The sequence below is a fragment of the Diplotaxodon limnothrissa genome, linkage group LG23 (assembly GCF_057381915.1).
Source record: "Diplotaxodon limnothrissa isolate DT_005_m linkage group LG23, D_limnothrissa_male_GT1.1, whole genome shotgun sequence".
Lineage (NCBI taxonomy): Eukaryota > Metazoa > Chordata > Actinopteri > Cichliformes > Cichlidae > Diplotaxodon > Diplotaxodon limnothrissa.
Window position 1 is genome coordinate 49,089,811 of NC_140617.1, and position 16,937 is coordinate 49,106,747.

At 41.7% G+C, this 16,937-nt stretch overlaps 1 protein-coding gene across 1 annotated transcript in view; it reads left to right on the forward strand.

Moving 5' to 3' along the window:
- Nucleotides 1–1,163: 1,163 nt before the first annotated feature.
- Nucleotides 1,164–16,937, forward strand: part of nlgn4xa (neuroligin 4 X-linked a) — a 117,168-nt gene continuing 101,394 nt past the window's right edge. Inside the window, exon 1 of the mRNA XM_085348754.1 lies at nucleotides 1,164–1,728. Within this exon, the coding sequence (XP_085204880.1) occupies nucleotides 1,164–1,728 (565 nt within the window). The remainder of the gene's footprint in view (nucleotides 1,729–16,937) is intronic.

Genomic DNA, 16,937 nt, shown 5'->3' on the forward strand with positions numbered 1-16,937 from the left:
CAGGACCTTGAATTAATATCAGTGAGATGCTTCAGAGCCTACAGGATAGATTTATAATTCCAGGAACTTTCCAGAACTCCCTCACCAAAGAAAATGTGCTGTTATTGACTCATTTCCACCAGTCTCAATCCTCCACAGTCCTCTGCTCGCTCTTTTCTTTTGTTCTGGAGCCAACAAAGTATTCTCATTTTTAGCTATTGGGCAGCAAGCAGTGAAAATGAAGACGTTTTCAGAATAACTGCAGGACACCGATGCCTTCGGTCACTTTAACAAAACAAAAACCAATGTGATGATGATGATGATGATAACAATAATAATAAAGTATAGTTAACACATGTTTTATTCAAATTAATGTAAACACAATCAGCAGAGAGTTACGAGTGTCGCAGAGGTCAGATCAAACTTTGACTTCATTCCTGGCCACCAACACAAAAAACAGGATGTAGGATGGAATATGGAAAACAGGAAGAGTTGTTTAGACTCGTATACACTTTATAGTATATTTATTTACACTATTTGCTGCTACTTTCACTCAAAATGTGGTTAGGTACATGCAGCCAAACTGGTTGTTTAATATAAGACGAATCGTGGTTCTGCTTGTTAAAAAGCAACATTTTGAAACCATTAATGTTTCAATCTATGATGCAAAACGACACATAGAAACATTACAGTTGGGGGTGAGGTCAAGGTAAGTTTAAAGAAAACCTAAACCAAACAATATATTCTGAGAGCACAGAAAATCATTTCAAATAAAAGTTTGAACACTTTTTAAATTAAAGTCAAAATTTTGTCCTTCGTCCTAACCAACAAAACCATTTAGGAGATAACCAAGGTTAAGTTCACCCTCTCAAGAACATACGTGTGCATACACATCATATATCCAAGTAATTTTTCCCTAGTAATTTGCTGAATTAAAGATGATTAATCTGCTCAGACTCATCTGGTAAACTGCAATAACACTGTAAATATGTCGTAGTGGAAACACTCAACATGCTTTTTGTTGTTCTTTTAGGACTATCTATCTCGTCAAGCTGGACTTGAGATAACCAAAGTGTTCTTCAGAGTGCTTTCTTCTGGGAGTGACAGTTACCCAGCAGCCATCAACCTCCACAGAGTCTTGGGATGGGGAGCTCTGAGAAAGCTGCTTTGACTGGCCGGGGCTCATGTGCTCAACTTGCATCCTGAGGAGAAGCAGGCAGCTTCTTGGTGGGGTGCCCAGGACCCAAGCGTGGACCAAAACCACAACCTGCCAGGCTCGGGCTCAGCACAAAAGGAGCATGACAGCATCTGGAGGCCTTTCATGGATGTGTTACTGCATGGCTAAGGTCAGCATTCTGTCGTGGATGGGGCTGGTGTTGATCTCGTCAGCTATCGTTCAAGCCCAGCAGCACCCTGTAGTCACCACCAATTATGGGAAGTTGCGGGGAGTGAAACTTACATTGCCCAATGAGATACTGGGACCAGTGGAGCAGTATTTGGGGATTCCATATGCAATGGCCCCAACGGGGGAGAGGAGGTTCCAACCACCAGAGCCCCCCATGTCGTGGCCCGGTATCAGGAATGCTACTCAGTTTCCTTCAGTTTGTCCTCAGTTCTTAGAGGACCGCTTTTTACTCAATGATATGCTCCCCGTGTGGTTCACGGCTAACTTGGATACAGTGGTTACCTACGTGCAGGAGCAGAGCGAGGACTGCCTTTATCTGAACATCTATGTCCCCACAGAGGACGGTAGGAAAACCCCGTTTTTCTGCTCGTTGTCATGTGTCTGTGTTTTTACAGCTTATATTTCACTTTATTTGAGCTTTAGTATTCCTCTGGCAGACTTACATTCATCTCCCAACACCTGCTCAGTCTCACATCAATCTGCCACTTCCATTTTGTAATGATTCTGCAGTTTTGTATTGTGTTATGACTAAAGCACAGCTCTTTCCTTGACAGACTGCTTTCACCGTTCCCTGAAAGACATTTACTAAGTGAATTATTCATCCACTAATAGAAGACATGAGCTTGGATTAGATGTAGACAGGTCTGCATCACCTACAGGTGCTGCGCCGGGGCAATGACCCAATCCTCTTTTCAAATATACATTGTTAAAGCGCCACATTTCCTTCAAAGTTCTATGAATCCACAGGGTAGTAATGTTAAATAATTTACATAACAATATTTTTAAAAAGAATCACAATTGTTATTTTCTAGTTAACTACATCTACAAAACATTTAATTGTTTTTTGTGCTGATATAACAAAAACATGGTATATACAGGAATTATAATTCTGCAAGTCAGTTGCTAATAAAAGCACATTTTAAAACCTCTTTAAAGCAGAGTGAGTAGCACAATGGTGATTATGACATGATTTAATGACGTGAGAGATAAAAAGTCGCTACCTGTTAATTTTAGCTAATAACACTGATCTTTAACCATCGAATCCATTTATTGATCTTTTTTGGCTAACCCAGTTTCATATGTTATCATTCATATTTCATTTCAAGAAAAGATGTGATGATAAATACATCCTGTTCAGTATTACAGAGCATTAATTTTTTTGAATTAACCTTATACTGAATTGATCCATAAATCCACAGAGTCACGTGTGACATTCAGGTGACTCCTTACTGGAACTTACTTAAACCGTCCATGGAACAGGAATCGAGCTACCGATGGAGAACTGGGAGAAAAAACAGAAGCACAAGGTTATGGGACAAATAACTCAGCAATAAGCACTAATGAGCGAGCCAAATTAGCACCACGGTGGATTCATAAATGCACAGTCATTATGAGAGGATGCACTGCAGGTGCAAGAGTGCGAGCCTGGGAAGGGCAGTTCCACCTGTGGGCAGAACACAGCCCCCCTCTCCACCTGAGAGAGCAGAGAGAGAAAGCACAGGTAGAAACCTCAAACCTGTCAAACACTGACAGTTTGCTTAAGGTCGATAAAAACTTTAGAATGGTCTTTATTGAGATATGATACTTCTGCAGTTTCATTATTGGGTGAAAGTCATGTAAAGATAGAGGAGGATAGTTGTTGTCTGAGTTTATGACCAAAATATAATGAATCTCCCACATGTATGTGTGAACTCTGTAACAGAGGTGAAACATATGCAGTGTGGTCAGCAGCTTGGTGAGGATCACCTGCACAAGCTGTCAACAGATTCTTCTGACCAGTTACCCACGACTGTTGCTTACATACTTTAAGTGATGCTTGCACATTTGTATGCCTGTGATTAGCTAATCAACACCTGTCTTTTGGTGGTCCTGGTCAGGTTGTCTGATTTTCTTTTCCAGATTCTAATTGCCGATTACCTTTTACCTATTCATTTATTACTTACCGTATTTCCCGGACTACAAAGCGCACCTGAATATTAGCCGCACAAGCTAAAATCAGGGGAAAATCCTGTTTTGTACATACATTAGCCGCACCTGACCAAAAGCCGCAGGTGTTTCAATGTTGACTTATCATATGTAAGAGAATATGCACAAAGGGAATTGTCAGGAAAGAGATGGCTGTTTGGAGACACACCCCTTTTATTAATATTTTGAAAAACAAGTTATGGATACATATTTGCACATGTGCTGTGCTTCATAAATGAGTAACAAATGTAGTACATAACAGTAACCTACAGCACACCAGAAAAATAGATTCGGACTACCTTTTATGCTCAGGTGCAGTGACACGGCTTTAACAAGAAGAAAAGTCAGTCATTCACCACCATCTTCCTGCCACTAAAACCACCAAAGTCCTCTCCTCCAGTGTCGGATACGAACAGGCTCAGGATGGCTTCGTCATCCACTCTCCGCTTCTTTCCTTCGTTGTCACTTTCAAAACCAAAGAAATCTTCGTTGTCAGTGTCAGAGTCGAACACCCTCAGAAGGGCCGTGGCGGTGTCGTCCTCTCCATCATGCAGCAGTCCAGCCCTTCAAAATCTGTTGGTGATCGTGGATGTTTTCGCACTTTTCCACGCTGTCAGAATCCACCGGTGGAGTTGGGCATAACTTGCTTTTCGCAAGTTTATCGCCGCTCGTCATCCACGCCTCCCGCTGAACGCGTAGCGCTACTTTGAAGTTTGTTTTTCGCGCTACTTCGTACGGCACTACGTTGCCTGGCGGACGGACATGTGACCAACATACCACTCTTGAACCCCGATCCTTCCGCCAGGCAACGTAGTGCCGTACAACAGCGGAACAAACAAAACAAATCCTCTTACGATATGACAAAAATCATGGACAATCCATAGAAAAGCCGCACCTGACTAAAAGCCGCAGGGTTCAAAGCTTGTGCAAAAAGTAGCGGCTTATAGCCCGACAATTACGGTACTTGATTTCTTTGCAAATTTGATTTCTAGGGCTCAGCCAGTGAGGTCTCCTGACAGTCAGCACACAGTGGTTGAAATAACCACACGTTTCCTTTCTTCTTTCTTTTTTCTTTTCCAAAGAAAGAGGAAATGCAAAAATTCTTGTCAAATGGCTTAGAGTCCACGTTGCTGTGTTAACCAAGAGCACTGTTTGATTAAATATTTTTTAAAAAGCATGAGGTTTGAGTGGAAGACTTCTACGTTAGCTGATTTTCCACACGCTCTTGTTTGAAGGAGTACTTGTGATTTGGAGTAGGTGTGCTAATGGTACCAGCCGAGCACTTCAACAATTCAGGCTCTGCAGCATCGTCTGTGGACGGGATTCTAAAAGCACAGTGTGTAACTCGGAGTCAATGAAGATCAGGGGCTGTAGATCTGTTGTAGACTCTGAAAGGACAGTGAAACACATCAAGTTGTGTGTCTGGCTCATATCTTTGACAGTTCCATGCTAAATTTAGTCTGAGCCCTTGAGTACGCTGTAGATTAAAAAGTGCTGAAGAGAGGGATAATCTCACAATCCTACTTTGGTGCACAGTTGGGAGCTAATCTCAAATTATTAAGGACTATTAAGCACTTCCATGCAAAACACACACACACACACACACACACACACACACACACAGACACACAGACATATAAAGATATGGATTAGTATAGACTAATATATACATACCATATGTATATAATAGTCTGATACTATGTGATAAACTGTTTGAGTGTTCTTGGCAAATGAGACTGTTTTACTGCATAAAATAGTCCTGATCACATCTGGTTTGTGCAGTTCATCACAGCCGGGCGGACGAGGGGAACTCAGAGTGTCGGACTCCAGATTGTCAGTCTGGTGATTCAAACAGGATCTCCTGCACATAGTCCTCATTTACAAACACATTACAGCTTACAGGTGGATTTACCTGTTTCAGGGCAGCTGGCCAAACAGTGAGAAACCACTTATGGCTTGAGAGATAGAGAGTGAAGCTGGATAGCACATCCTTGGTTTGTTAACATAAAACTCAATGTTGCAGCCAGAGACGCTACAAAAGTGGACACCCCCCCCCACACACACACACACACAGACTGATTTTTAGTTTTGTTCTCATTATTTTCATCTGAGTTATCAGTTCTGTCACCAGTTACCTAACTTAAACTAATGTAAGTCAGTTAGCCGCAACCAACTAACCAATGACGTTATGTTGTGTGCTGGCACAAGATGGCCCTAAACATGCTCTGATAACTTTAAGGACTTATTTCTTAATCCCACCTTCACAAGTCTATGTCAGTTTTTAAGAGTCGGGCTCCATAGTGTAGTGTCTCATGTCCACTTTAGAGTTCCCAGTTCTCAGACTGGTGATGGTCTGTGTAGGATACAGAGCATTACAGCGATTGCACTGTCACCATTTTAGGCTCATTTTCCCTCCCGAAGGACAAAAAGGCAAGTTTTAAATGCGTGATAAGCCTGTGTTTAAATTGAATTCTCTGTGCAGCATCATTTAATGTTTGGTAAAGTTACCTTACTATAACTAACTGGCTTTTGCTGCATAGTCAGACTGTTAGCAGATAAAATATTTGTACTGGACTTTTTGGAGTAAAGACTCGCTATCCTTGCTACCGTCCCCTGAGTGCCGGAAAGAATGTTATAATAAGTCACATAAATCCCACTGTTTTGTTGAAGTTAAATGCAGTGTAGTCTTCTTACAGCAGGTAAACTCCATGTAGATAATGACTATATAATGACTTATACATACATATGTATGATTTAAAATATTTACATAGAAATTGTGCAAAATTCATGTAGAAACTAAAGTAGACTTTTTCCTCTGTTATACTCAGCTTGGACAGCTGAGACAGTTTCCGTGTTCTTATAAACATGTATGTCTGTGATGCCCACCTGTCCAGTAACTCTTAGCTGTATTCTTTTTATTGTCGTTGTGAATGAATATTGGTGTCCTGACTTGAGTGTTGAGTGACATCGATGACCTTTTTCACTCCTCTTTCAAACTATCTGTCTTCTCTGTTTAAAATGTGGACATTTTCAGAGTGACCCTTTAGTGCCCAACTCCAGTCCTCGAGGGCCGGTGTCCTGCAGGTTTTAGATGTGTCCTTGATCCAGCACAGCTGATTTAAATGGCTAAATTACCTCCTCAACATGTCTTGTAGTTCTCCAGAGGCCTGGTAATGAACTAATCATGTGATTCAGGTGTGTTGACCCAGGGTGAGATCTAAAACCTGCAGGACACCGGCCTAGAGTTGGACACCCCTGCTTTAGATGCAGCTTTACAACTGAGTCTTGTCCAATCAAGGTGGCTCTTCTGTAAAAATAGGGGAAGGTAGGAGTGGTTTGAGCTCCTGCAGAGTGCGGTTGATCTTATTCTAGAGTGCTTCTATAGTGAGATGGACTTGTGTTTTCACTCAGACGTTGGTTTTGTACTCTATAAAAATTAGCTCAGCTCTATGTGTCCTGATTGTGGATCCAAAGAGGAACCACAAACCACAGAGACTTACAGAGTTTGAATGTACCTACATGAACGGCTGCAGAGTTGCACGTGTTGTTAACCGTCCTATTCTCCTCAAATATTACCAACCCATTTCACCCTGAGGGATATTTGCCTCCAGACAATGGTAAACATACAACTGTTGACCAAGTGTTTGTGTCAGGCACTTTGTTTATTTTTGGACTACATAAATAGCCCCATTGATAATGAAACTCTAGCGCCACCATCAGGCCAAACGTTTAATTTAGAATAAATGTATCTTGAAAAGTTTGCATTCAAATCTTTTCATAATAACTGACAGCATTAATGACCACAAGTGGATGAACCCTATTGGTTTTTGGTGACGGCATGCCCTTTTCTCTAGCGCCCCCATCAGGTCAAACTTGCCTATGTAAATTGCATATTCCAGGCAAAGCTGGACTGTGCATCACATGCTGCCCACGTTCTGATGCCATATTTGGCAGGTTTGCTCGGCATACGAAATGGACAGCAGCCACGAAACCAAGGATTTGTCCACAGTCATGGGGGTCTGAATTGTACCGCAGGGGTAAACACTGTACCCACTTGTGCCACAAGTTTGTCACGTTCTTGTCGGACCTGCCTTGTTTCCTCGTCATCAAAGCGTATAACCTGGGACAAAACTTGGAAGGTCTTGAGAGACATGGTGGCTGGAAATATTGCCCTTCTAGTCTCCAAAGGCTTATGTTGCTTCACCTTTTGACTTGTAAACTCCTTCCAAAATGAGCCAGCCAATGTAAGCTTCAGTTACATCCAAGTATTTCCAGCTGTCCCCATAAAGCATCTCTAAGTTTGTCATTCAAAGTACATCGATGGTGTCAAGGAGAGCTAAAGTGATGACTTGATGTCCTCAACATGGCTGATTGGTGGGGTCTGGAACCATTCTCATAATATTAGCCTCACTCAGTTTATCCTGTTTTTGGAGTTGGGAAAGGGACCACATCATTGGAGGGGACTGTTTCTGCTGGTGGCTGAGAGACAACAGGAGGGTCAACACTCTCGTTCTCATCAGATGAGAATTCCTCAAAATCAGTGTCCTCCTCAACATGATCCTCTGACACAGTCTCCTCCAGGTCTCTTTCACTGTCAGAGTTGTGCCAAAACCTCATTGGCAGTAAAGCTTTTCCCAGAGGACATTTTTTTAGAGAGCATACGGACTGCAGAGTACACAGTGCACCGAGAGTAATCATTTAGATAGAAGGCTGTCATGGAAGCTTCGTCTGCCACACTTTGAACTGTGTATTTACCTTTTTTTTAATAAATGTAAGGTATAGTTATATAACTGTGTTAGAGGAACAAAATTTCTTTTGTATTGATTTCTATGCATTTCGACACTTGAAGAACATGAGTTACATTTATGCAAATGAGACTCTAATTCTATGTTAAATCATTGGATTTGTAGATTTATTTTTGATGACCGGTGAAGTTCGGCCCATTTTTATTTCTGAGAAGCTCTTCTCTAAGATCCTCTTTTTATACTCATGTACACCCACAACTGTTTCCAGCTGTTTTGTTTTAGTAGGACTGACTGTCCCAGCATTTTGTTGCATCCAGCCATCAGATTCAGAATGATGTATTATTTCTCTTAAAGTTTTCTGACTTTAAACATTTGATATATTTAAACTAAGAAACATATTGTCTTCTGTCAGTAGGATATGGGTTTATGAAAGTTCAAACTGCAGGATTATTGTTTTATTTTACATATCAAAACTTTTTTCAGAACCAGTTTATATTTATCCAAGTTTTTATAAAATTGTCACTCTCTTTGTGTTTATACACGGCCAATACATTTAATAATTAGTAATTCATTTTAACCTCTGGCTGTCTCCCATGTGTTTCTTTTGTCCCATCTCCTTTTAGTCACTTCCCTTCCCCTTACAGATAAACCAGCAGATGACTGTGTTTTGCAAATAAAGCAATATTATTGATATCTCTTATCCCAGAGACACATTTGGTGCAGATCTGTAATGTCAGTAACAGAGCTTTGTTTGTCTTCCACAGTGGGAGTGTTTTTTTTAAATAGAAGATTTCCTCTTCAATATGCTGTACAAATGCTTTAAATAATAATAATAATAATAAATTTTATTTATGAGCGCCTTTCAAGTCACCCAAGGACACTTTACAATAAGAAGACACCTAGTAAAACAATGGCAAGATAAGAACAATAAAACAAAAGCACAAGATAAAATTGACAAACAGTGGATTCACAGTGAATATGCAGATTTGAACAGATGGGTTTTGAGTTGGGATTTAAACTGGGGGAGAACCAATGTTTCTTATTTCAGGGGGCAGAGAATTCCACAGCCTGGGAGCAGAGCAGCTGAAAGCTCTGCTTCCCATGGTGGTGAGGCGGAAGGAAGGTACAGCAAGCTGGATAGAAGAAGAAGAAGTGAGCGGGCAGAACAGGTGGTGGTTAACAGGTCAGAAAGGTAAGGAGGAGCGAGGTTATGAAGGGCCTGGAAGGTGAGTAGAAGAAGTTTGAATATTATCTGGATTTTCACTGTGAGCCAGTGAAGTTCCTGAAGAACAGGTGATGTGCTGGTAGGAGGGGTTCTGGTGATAATGCGAGCAGCAGAGTTCTGAACCAGTTGAAGCTGATGGAGGGATTTTTGGGGGAGACCATGCAGAAGAGAGTTGCAGTAGTCAATACGGGAGGTAACAAGACTGTGGACAAGAATGGACGTAGACTGGGTGGAAAGAGAAGGAAGCAATCTGTTAATATTGCATAGATGGAAGTAGGTAGAACGGGTGAGATTATTGATGTGAGATTTATAGGAAAGTGAACTGTCTAGGATGACACCAAGGCTCTTAACCTGAGGAGAAGGGAAAACTGTGGGGTTATCGATGGTGAGTGAGAAATGGTTCGCCTTCAAAAGGTTGGATTTGGTGCCAATAAGGAGAATCTCAGGTGGGTTCCAAAGTTACAAAAGGCCTTAGTTCAGTTGGGCTAAATCGAGTCACTCTGTTCACGTTGGTTCTTTCACTTTCCTTTTTTTAAATGCTCTTCATCAGGATACATACATGACAAAGGCCTCGACTCAGTGATTCAGAATAGTGTTACTGAAAACAGATAACAGTCCTGCAGGTGACAGACAGAATTGTACCTATATTTTTATTACAATGAAATGAAACCTCTAAATATAAAGTGTCATGAGAAGACTGCTGGGACTTTTCTCCAAAGCTCTCTGAGGTCTTTTCAGTTTGTGGTGAATCAAAAATGCTGCAGCAAAGACAACAAATAGAAGCCGTGGTGATGTCTCATCTTTCCTTCCATGTTTGAAGCAATAACCAGGCCAGAAGAGTAATAATAGTAATAATAATAATAATTGGAATAATAATAATAACTCCACTATTCATTCACTCTCACATTCACACACTGGTGGAGGCAGCTACAGTTGTAGCCACAGCTGCCCTGGGGCAGACTGACAGAAGCGAGGCTGCCATATCGCCATACCTGTGCAAGTGTTGTTATAGTTACTGTGCATTGTGATTTGTGTTTGGTAGGAGTTGACCTATAAAAGATTCAGCCACATGCAATTCTTGGTACAGGCAAAGAAACGTACCGACCCTCATTTTTTACTGTTTTTGTTGAAATCCTCCATAACAGATGCTGTTCAGCCCTATTCAACACTGCAATGACATTTATCCAACGGGGTCTCTGAGTTATTTTAATGCAATTTTGAAAGCTGTGGGAGCCGCTGTGTTTGGAGGTGACTCTGTAGGAAAGCACAACATAGAGGCTTTAGACTACAGCAGGCCACCTACAATGGACTTTTTACTTTGACATTACACAAAATGTGAAGCTTGTGCAACATCTGTGGCTTGATAAATGGGCCAAATATTACATTGCATCCTATGTCAGCATCTCATTAGGTCTTATTATTGCACATATAGAACCAAAAGTGTGAGGCACAGTGGCTAAAAGAGTTATAATAAATTACCTCTACAGACTGAGCTCAGCAGGGAGTGACATGTGTATCCCAGTTAGAGCTCCCTTCACTGTCCATCATATTTATATCCCTTGAGTCGGCCTTTTCAGAAATCCAGTGTAATGTCAAAATATCCTGCCAGCTGAGGATCAGACTGGATTTATAGTTTTTCTGCACCTCAAGTGAGTTGAGAGATTAAGACACCTATTGTCATCCAAAGTTGAAAGAGTAAAATCCACCACAGCCGGTGCTGAGCACGTTCAGATGACTGTATTTTCATAGCCTTTTAGATTTCTTACTGAATTCACTGGGCGAGCAAACGAGGCACTGGCTGTCTGCAACAGAAATGCCCAGCCGTTCTTTTCATTTGTTTGCATAAAGAGAGGATGTGGATATGGAGATGTGGATACAAGAAAGGGAGGCAGTTTGGAGTGTGTATGTTCCTTTATCAGCCTCTGCAGTAGACTGGGGAGGTGGTATGCAGCTGTAGTGCATTAATCAGAGTGAAGGTGTTTCCTCAGGGGGCTTTCTCACAGAGTAAGACAATGCTGAGGCTGACTCACTCCCGTTTTTACATTTCCAACATCTCGCACATTGGTTCTGTTTTACTGCTTAACATTAGGCTCAATTGTGAGACCCAAAACAGTGTTAACATTTCCTTCATATACCCTTCTATTGGCATTACCAGCAGATTAATCTTTCAGTGGTCATGATTTACTCCAAACTGTAAAACCAGAAGACATTTTTCAGGTCCTTGTGCTGCACTGGAGGAAAGTGTTGCAGCAAAGGCAAAAAGACTGACTTTTCCAAGCCAGTGCAGTCCAGCTTTTTACTTCCCTAAGGATCAAATTGTCTCCTTTTGGGAAATAAAATCAATCAATTAATATTTTCAGTCATTTTTATATGTTTTATCATTATAAAAGTCCTAATCAATTACAGTATTATTCAGCCTCCTTTCTTCTGTGCTCGCACAGTTAGATGATTGGACTGATCCAGCACCTACAATTAACTGCAGTGCCCTACAAGCTCAGGGGGATGGACTCTAGTGCCTACATACAGCCAAACATTCAAACACACTACACACTGTTTCTTGTCTTTTCATTGTATGTAATAAAAATGTCATATTTTTATAGAGCTTTTCTAAAATTAGTGACCACAAGTCAAACAAGTGCATCAAGAAAAAAGTATGCTAATGCAAAGTGAATTGTCTGAACCATGAAGGGTTAATAATGCTGTATTAATGTTGCTAATCTGTTTACCCTTTTTGCCTGTTTTCAGCTGCACCTTGCTCCATTTAGCTTGATGAATATCTACCATAATCTTATCACAATAATCTATGTTTTATACCTTCTCATCTAAAATGATGAGGAGGTATAAAAGGAAGTAATACATCTTTAAATGTATTATTTTATTTACTTTTCTTTCTATATTCCACCAAACAGCAAGGGGAAATGGCCAAATTTCCTTCAAGTATTGAGTGACTCGTGTTCACATCCAAGATTTATGAATATGCAGCGTGTGTGAGGCCTTTCATGCTCCCACCTGTTAAAAAAGGACCCTCTTGTTGCTTTACTGATCCCAGTTGTTCAAGGCTGCATTTTCACTAATTCCACAGCTGTGATCTTTTGGCTCTCTTTTCAGCACTAAGCCTTCTAGAGTTGAAAGTGTCATGAAAGGCAGGAAAGGTTAGGACACACATTCATTCACATGAAGAAGACGAAGGAAATGACCAGTGTTGGTCAAGTTACTTGAAAAAAGTAATCAGTAACTAATTACTGATTACTTCCTGAAAAAAGTAATCCCATTACTTTACTGATTACTAATTTTCAAAAGTAATTAGTTACTTAGTTACTTTTTAAAACATGATTTATCCCCTAAATAGGTAATATTGCAACAGACCTTTCAGCCCAATTCTATTTTTTCTGCATAATCCATCATATAAAATGTAATCAAATGGAAAAGTCTCTTTTTAAAACTTGTTTTATTAGTTTTAATCTTTTAACTTTACGCATCAAGCAAACATTAAATTATATGCAACATTCTCTGACTGGAAGAAATGTGTTTAACATTTAAACCTATTTCCAGCACATAAAATAAAATAGTTTTTTGTGTTTACACTCACTCAATAGATGCAAGTAAAACACAGCAGAAAATAAACAAAGTCAAACACTCAGCGGTCCTGTTGCTCTATTTTCACCTGTAAAGCAGGAGTGGGGCAGGCGGAGGTTTGCCCTGGTGCAGGTGTGCGCAGCGGTCAGTGGAAGGATACGGCAGCTTCTCTGTGGATTTCACATTCATCTCTATGCTTGCTCGGACGTTTAGGGTTTTTTTCGCTGTACGCTAATGTTTTTAAGGAATCAAACTCAAAGTAAGGTCAGTACTTCCACGCTTTAAACGCTGCACGCTCATACTCTCTGCAGCACTCGTTGTATTATCCATTTTTGATCTGCACACAGCTGTTGCCACGAATGTCGCACTTGCTTACGTCATAGTCATGAGACACAAAAAAAATCATGGTTTTAGTAACGCAGTAACGCAGCGTGCTTACAGGAAAGTAACAGTAATCTAATTACCTTTTTTTTCAATAGTAATCCCTTACTTTACTCGTTACTCAAAAAAAGTAATCGGATTACAGTATCGCGTTACTGCCCATCTCTGTTCAAGACGTAGCAGAAAGACAGAAGTGGTGTCTGTCTTGCAAACTCCTCTTAGTCCGCTCGAGGTGACAGCGATATAACAGCAGTCAGGATGTGACATGTTAAGTGTGTGATCTTGCACTTGGCTGCCATCATCTTTAAAATAGCCCTTGAAAAGTACATGGTGGCATATGAGTGATACCATAAGCTTAGATTAGTTAGATCAGTTTCCACGCTGTTTTCCAACTTTTAGTCAACCCAATTAGCCCATCTATTCGTGTCGACTCCCAAATCAGGTTTTGATTTTCTTTTTTTTTAGCTTTACTGCCATTTTGCCAAAGTTACTGGTATCTCAGAGATATGCAACACAGCTTACAAAAGAACTGAGATGTTAAAAACAAAATGCATGACTTGCAAGTCATTAAAACTCAATGTGCATTTGGAAACTATATGAAGACTCATTCAACCATCCAGTCATGTTCTTCTGCTTATCCGGGGCCGGGTCGCAGGGGCAGCAGCCTAAGCACAGAAGGCCAGACCTCCCTCTCACCTGCCAGCTCCTCTAGCTTGTCCGGGGGAACACTGAGGCGTTCCCAGGCCTGCAGAGAGATATAATCTCTCCAGCATGTCCTGAGGCTGCCTTTGGGCCTCCTCCTGGTTGGACATGCCCTAAACACCTCACCCAGGAGGCGCCCAGGAGGCATCCTTGTCAAATGCCTGAACCACCTCCTTTCCATGTGGACTTCTATTCTAAGCCCCTCTTGGGAGAAAGCTCATTTCCGGCACTTTTACCTTTTTTACCTTTGTGACCAAAATGAGGGCAGATCGACTGATGAATCAAGGGCATCGCTTTTACGCTCAGCTCTCTCTTCACTGTGATGGACCAGTGCAACGTCTGCATCATTAAAGCCACAGCACCAATCCGTCTGTCAATCTCCCACTCCGTTCTCCTCTCACTCATGAACAAGAGTCTGAGATACTTAAACTCCTCCAATTGGGGCAGCAACTCATCCATGATCCGACGTGGGCGCTCCACTCTTTTCCAGCTGAGGACCATGGCCTCAGACTCGGAGATGCTGATTCTCATTCCTGACGGTTCACACTCTGCAGTGAAGGAGAGGAGATTCTGAGAGCACCCAAGCAGAAGCCTACTGGCTCTTCGCTACGTCTTGAAATTCTGTCCATAAAAATTATGAAAAGACAAAGGACTGTCCTTTCCAGCACCCTGGTGTAGGCATTTCCAGGGACGCTGAGATGATCCCCCTATAGTTGGAGCACACTCTCCGGTCTCCCTTCATAAAGATGGGATTTAACACCCTGGTCTGATCAACACGCAACATCGTAGAGGCATCTCAAGCAAGATTACAGTATTATTCTCAGGGCGAACCTCCTCCACCCAGGGGCTCTGCCACCAAGGAGTTGTTTAACTGCTTCAGTGACCTCACTCTGGCATCAAATTGCATCAAATCCATTTCTCAAAGCAAAAAAATAAATATATGGTAAATGGCAAATGGCCTGCATTTGTATAGCGCTTTTCTAGTCCATAGGACCCCAAAGCGCTTTACACTACATTCAGTCATCCACCCATTCACACACACACATTCACACACTGGTGATGGCAAGCTACATTGTAGCCACAGCTGCCCTGGGGCGCACTGACAGAGGCGAGGCTGCCGGACACAGGCGCCACCGGGCCCTCTGACCACCACCAGTAGGCAAACATGGGGTTAGTCTCTTGCCCAAGGATATTTGGCATGCAGCCAGGATGCAGCCTGGGATCGAACCACCGACCTTCTGATTAGTGGCTGACCTGCTCTGCAACCTGAGCTACAGCCACCCCATATAAAAACAAAACAGAAAAGCTGGGCATCATCTGTGTAGCAGGGGAAATTTATGTTATGTCTTCCAATAGTACTGCCCAAGGAACGCATGCATAATGTGAATAGAAACAGAATAGCCAGAAAAATATTTATAACCTTGACTAGAGCAGTTCATGCAGAATCCACACAAATAAACATTCTAGCATCTACAGAGTTTATTTTTAGAAATGGAAAATTACATGGTAATATACACTAATGGTCAAAATTTTTAGAAAAACCACATTTTTTTTAATCCCTTTTCATTGAAAATTATTCCGTTTAATGTCTCACTGCACTCTGAAATGAAAGCATTGTGCAAAAAAGCAATTGGAGTTAAAAAAAATCATGGAATCAATTTATGGACCAAAATGAACCAAAACTTTGACTCATCAGGAGCCACCTCTGACAGATATAACAGCTGAACACAGCCGTGGCTTCTTTCTACAATAGAAATCAAATATTCTCCCATATCTGTTGCAGAAGTTCCCATAAATGTGGACCTTGTAGCTGCTTTGCTTTCACATTTCTGTCCAGTTCAAACCAGCTCGATGGGGTTTCAGTCTGGAGGCTGTGCTGGACTCCATGTTTTCAAGCTCACCATCTTGTTCTTTTTCCTGAGGTAGTTCTGGCACAGCTTGGACTGTTTGGGGTCTTTATCCTGATGTAGGATGAACCCCTGACTAACTAGCCTCATACCAGAGGGTCCTGCACAGTGCTGCATGAATGCTGTGGTAGCTGTTTTGGTTCAGGGAGCCTCTCACTCTGTACAAGTCACCGACCCTGGATCCAGCAAACAGCCCCAGACCATCACACTTCCTCCTCCATGTTTGACAGTTGATGCCACACACTGTGGAACTGTCCTTTCACCCACTTGACGGTGTACAAAGATCCTGCGTGATGAACCGTAGGTTTCAGATTTTGATCCATCAGTCCATAAAACCTTCTTGCAGTCTTCAGTAGTCCAGTGTCGGTGTTTCATGGCCCCGACGAGCCTCTTTGTCTTATTCGGGCTTTCTTGCTGCCACTCGTCCTGTCAAACCTGCAGCTTGAAGTTTTCTCTTCACAGCTGAAACTGAGACTTTCTCACTACGACCAGTATGAAGCTGCTTGAAGCTGTTGTCCTGTGAGCTGCTGATCACACAGCTGTTAACTCTCAGAAACTCGTCCTCTGAGTCAGTCGTGTCTTTGGGTCTGCAGACCTCCTGCTGTCACAGTTTCTGAGCCTTTGATGCTGAAGGAAACTGGACTCACTGACACCTTGACTTGCAGTCTCTCTGTAGGACAGACCGACATTTATAAGTGTTATGATGGTCTGTGTCTCTTCCACTGTTAATTGCCTCTTTCTCACCATGTTTGTAGCAACACATTACTTTCTGCAGGACAATATTGTTCAGCTGATGCTCACGAGGGTACATCAGTGTGTCCCAGCACTGCTTTTATGCAGACAGAGGGGGAAGTAATCCAGAAAGGTTGGAACAGCTGTAGGAATTAGTAGCAGCAGCTTTCAAGGCTTGATCAACCTCATTGCTGCAGAACAGATTTAAACTGTTAACCATGTTGTCCCTGAAAAAGGCCTTTTTGTATAATTCTGAAATGCACATTATTCTTCAGTTTTGGTCAACCTTACCTTTTTTAGCCTCTGGCAGTTCAGCACTT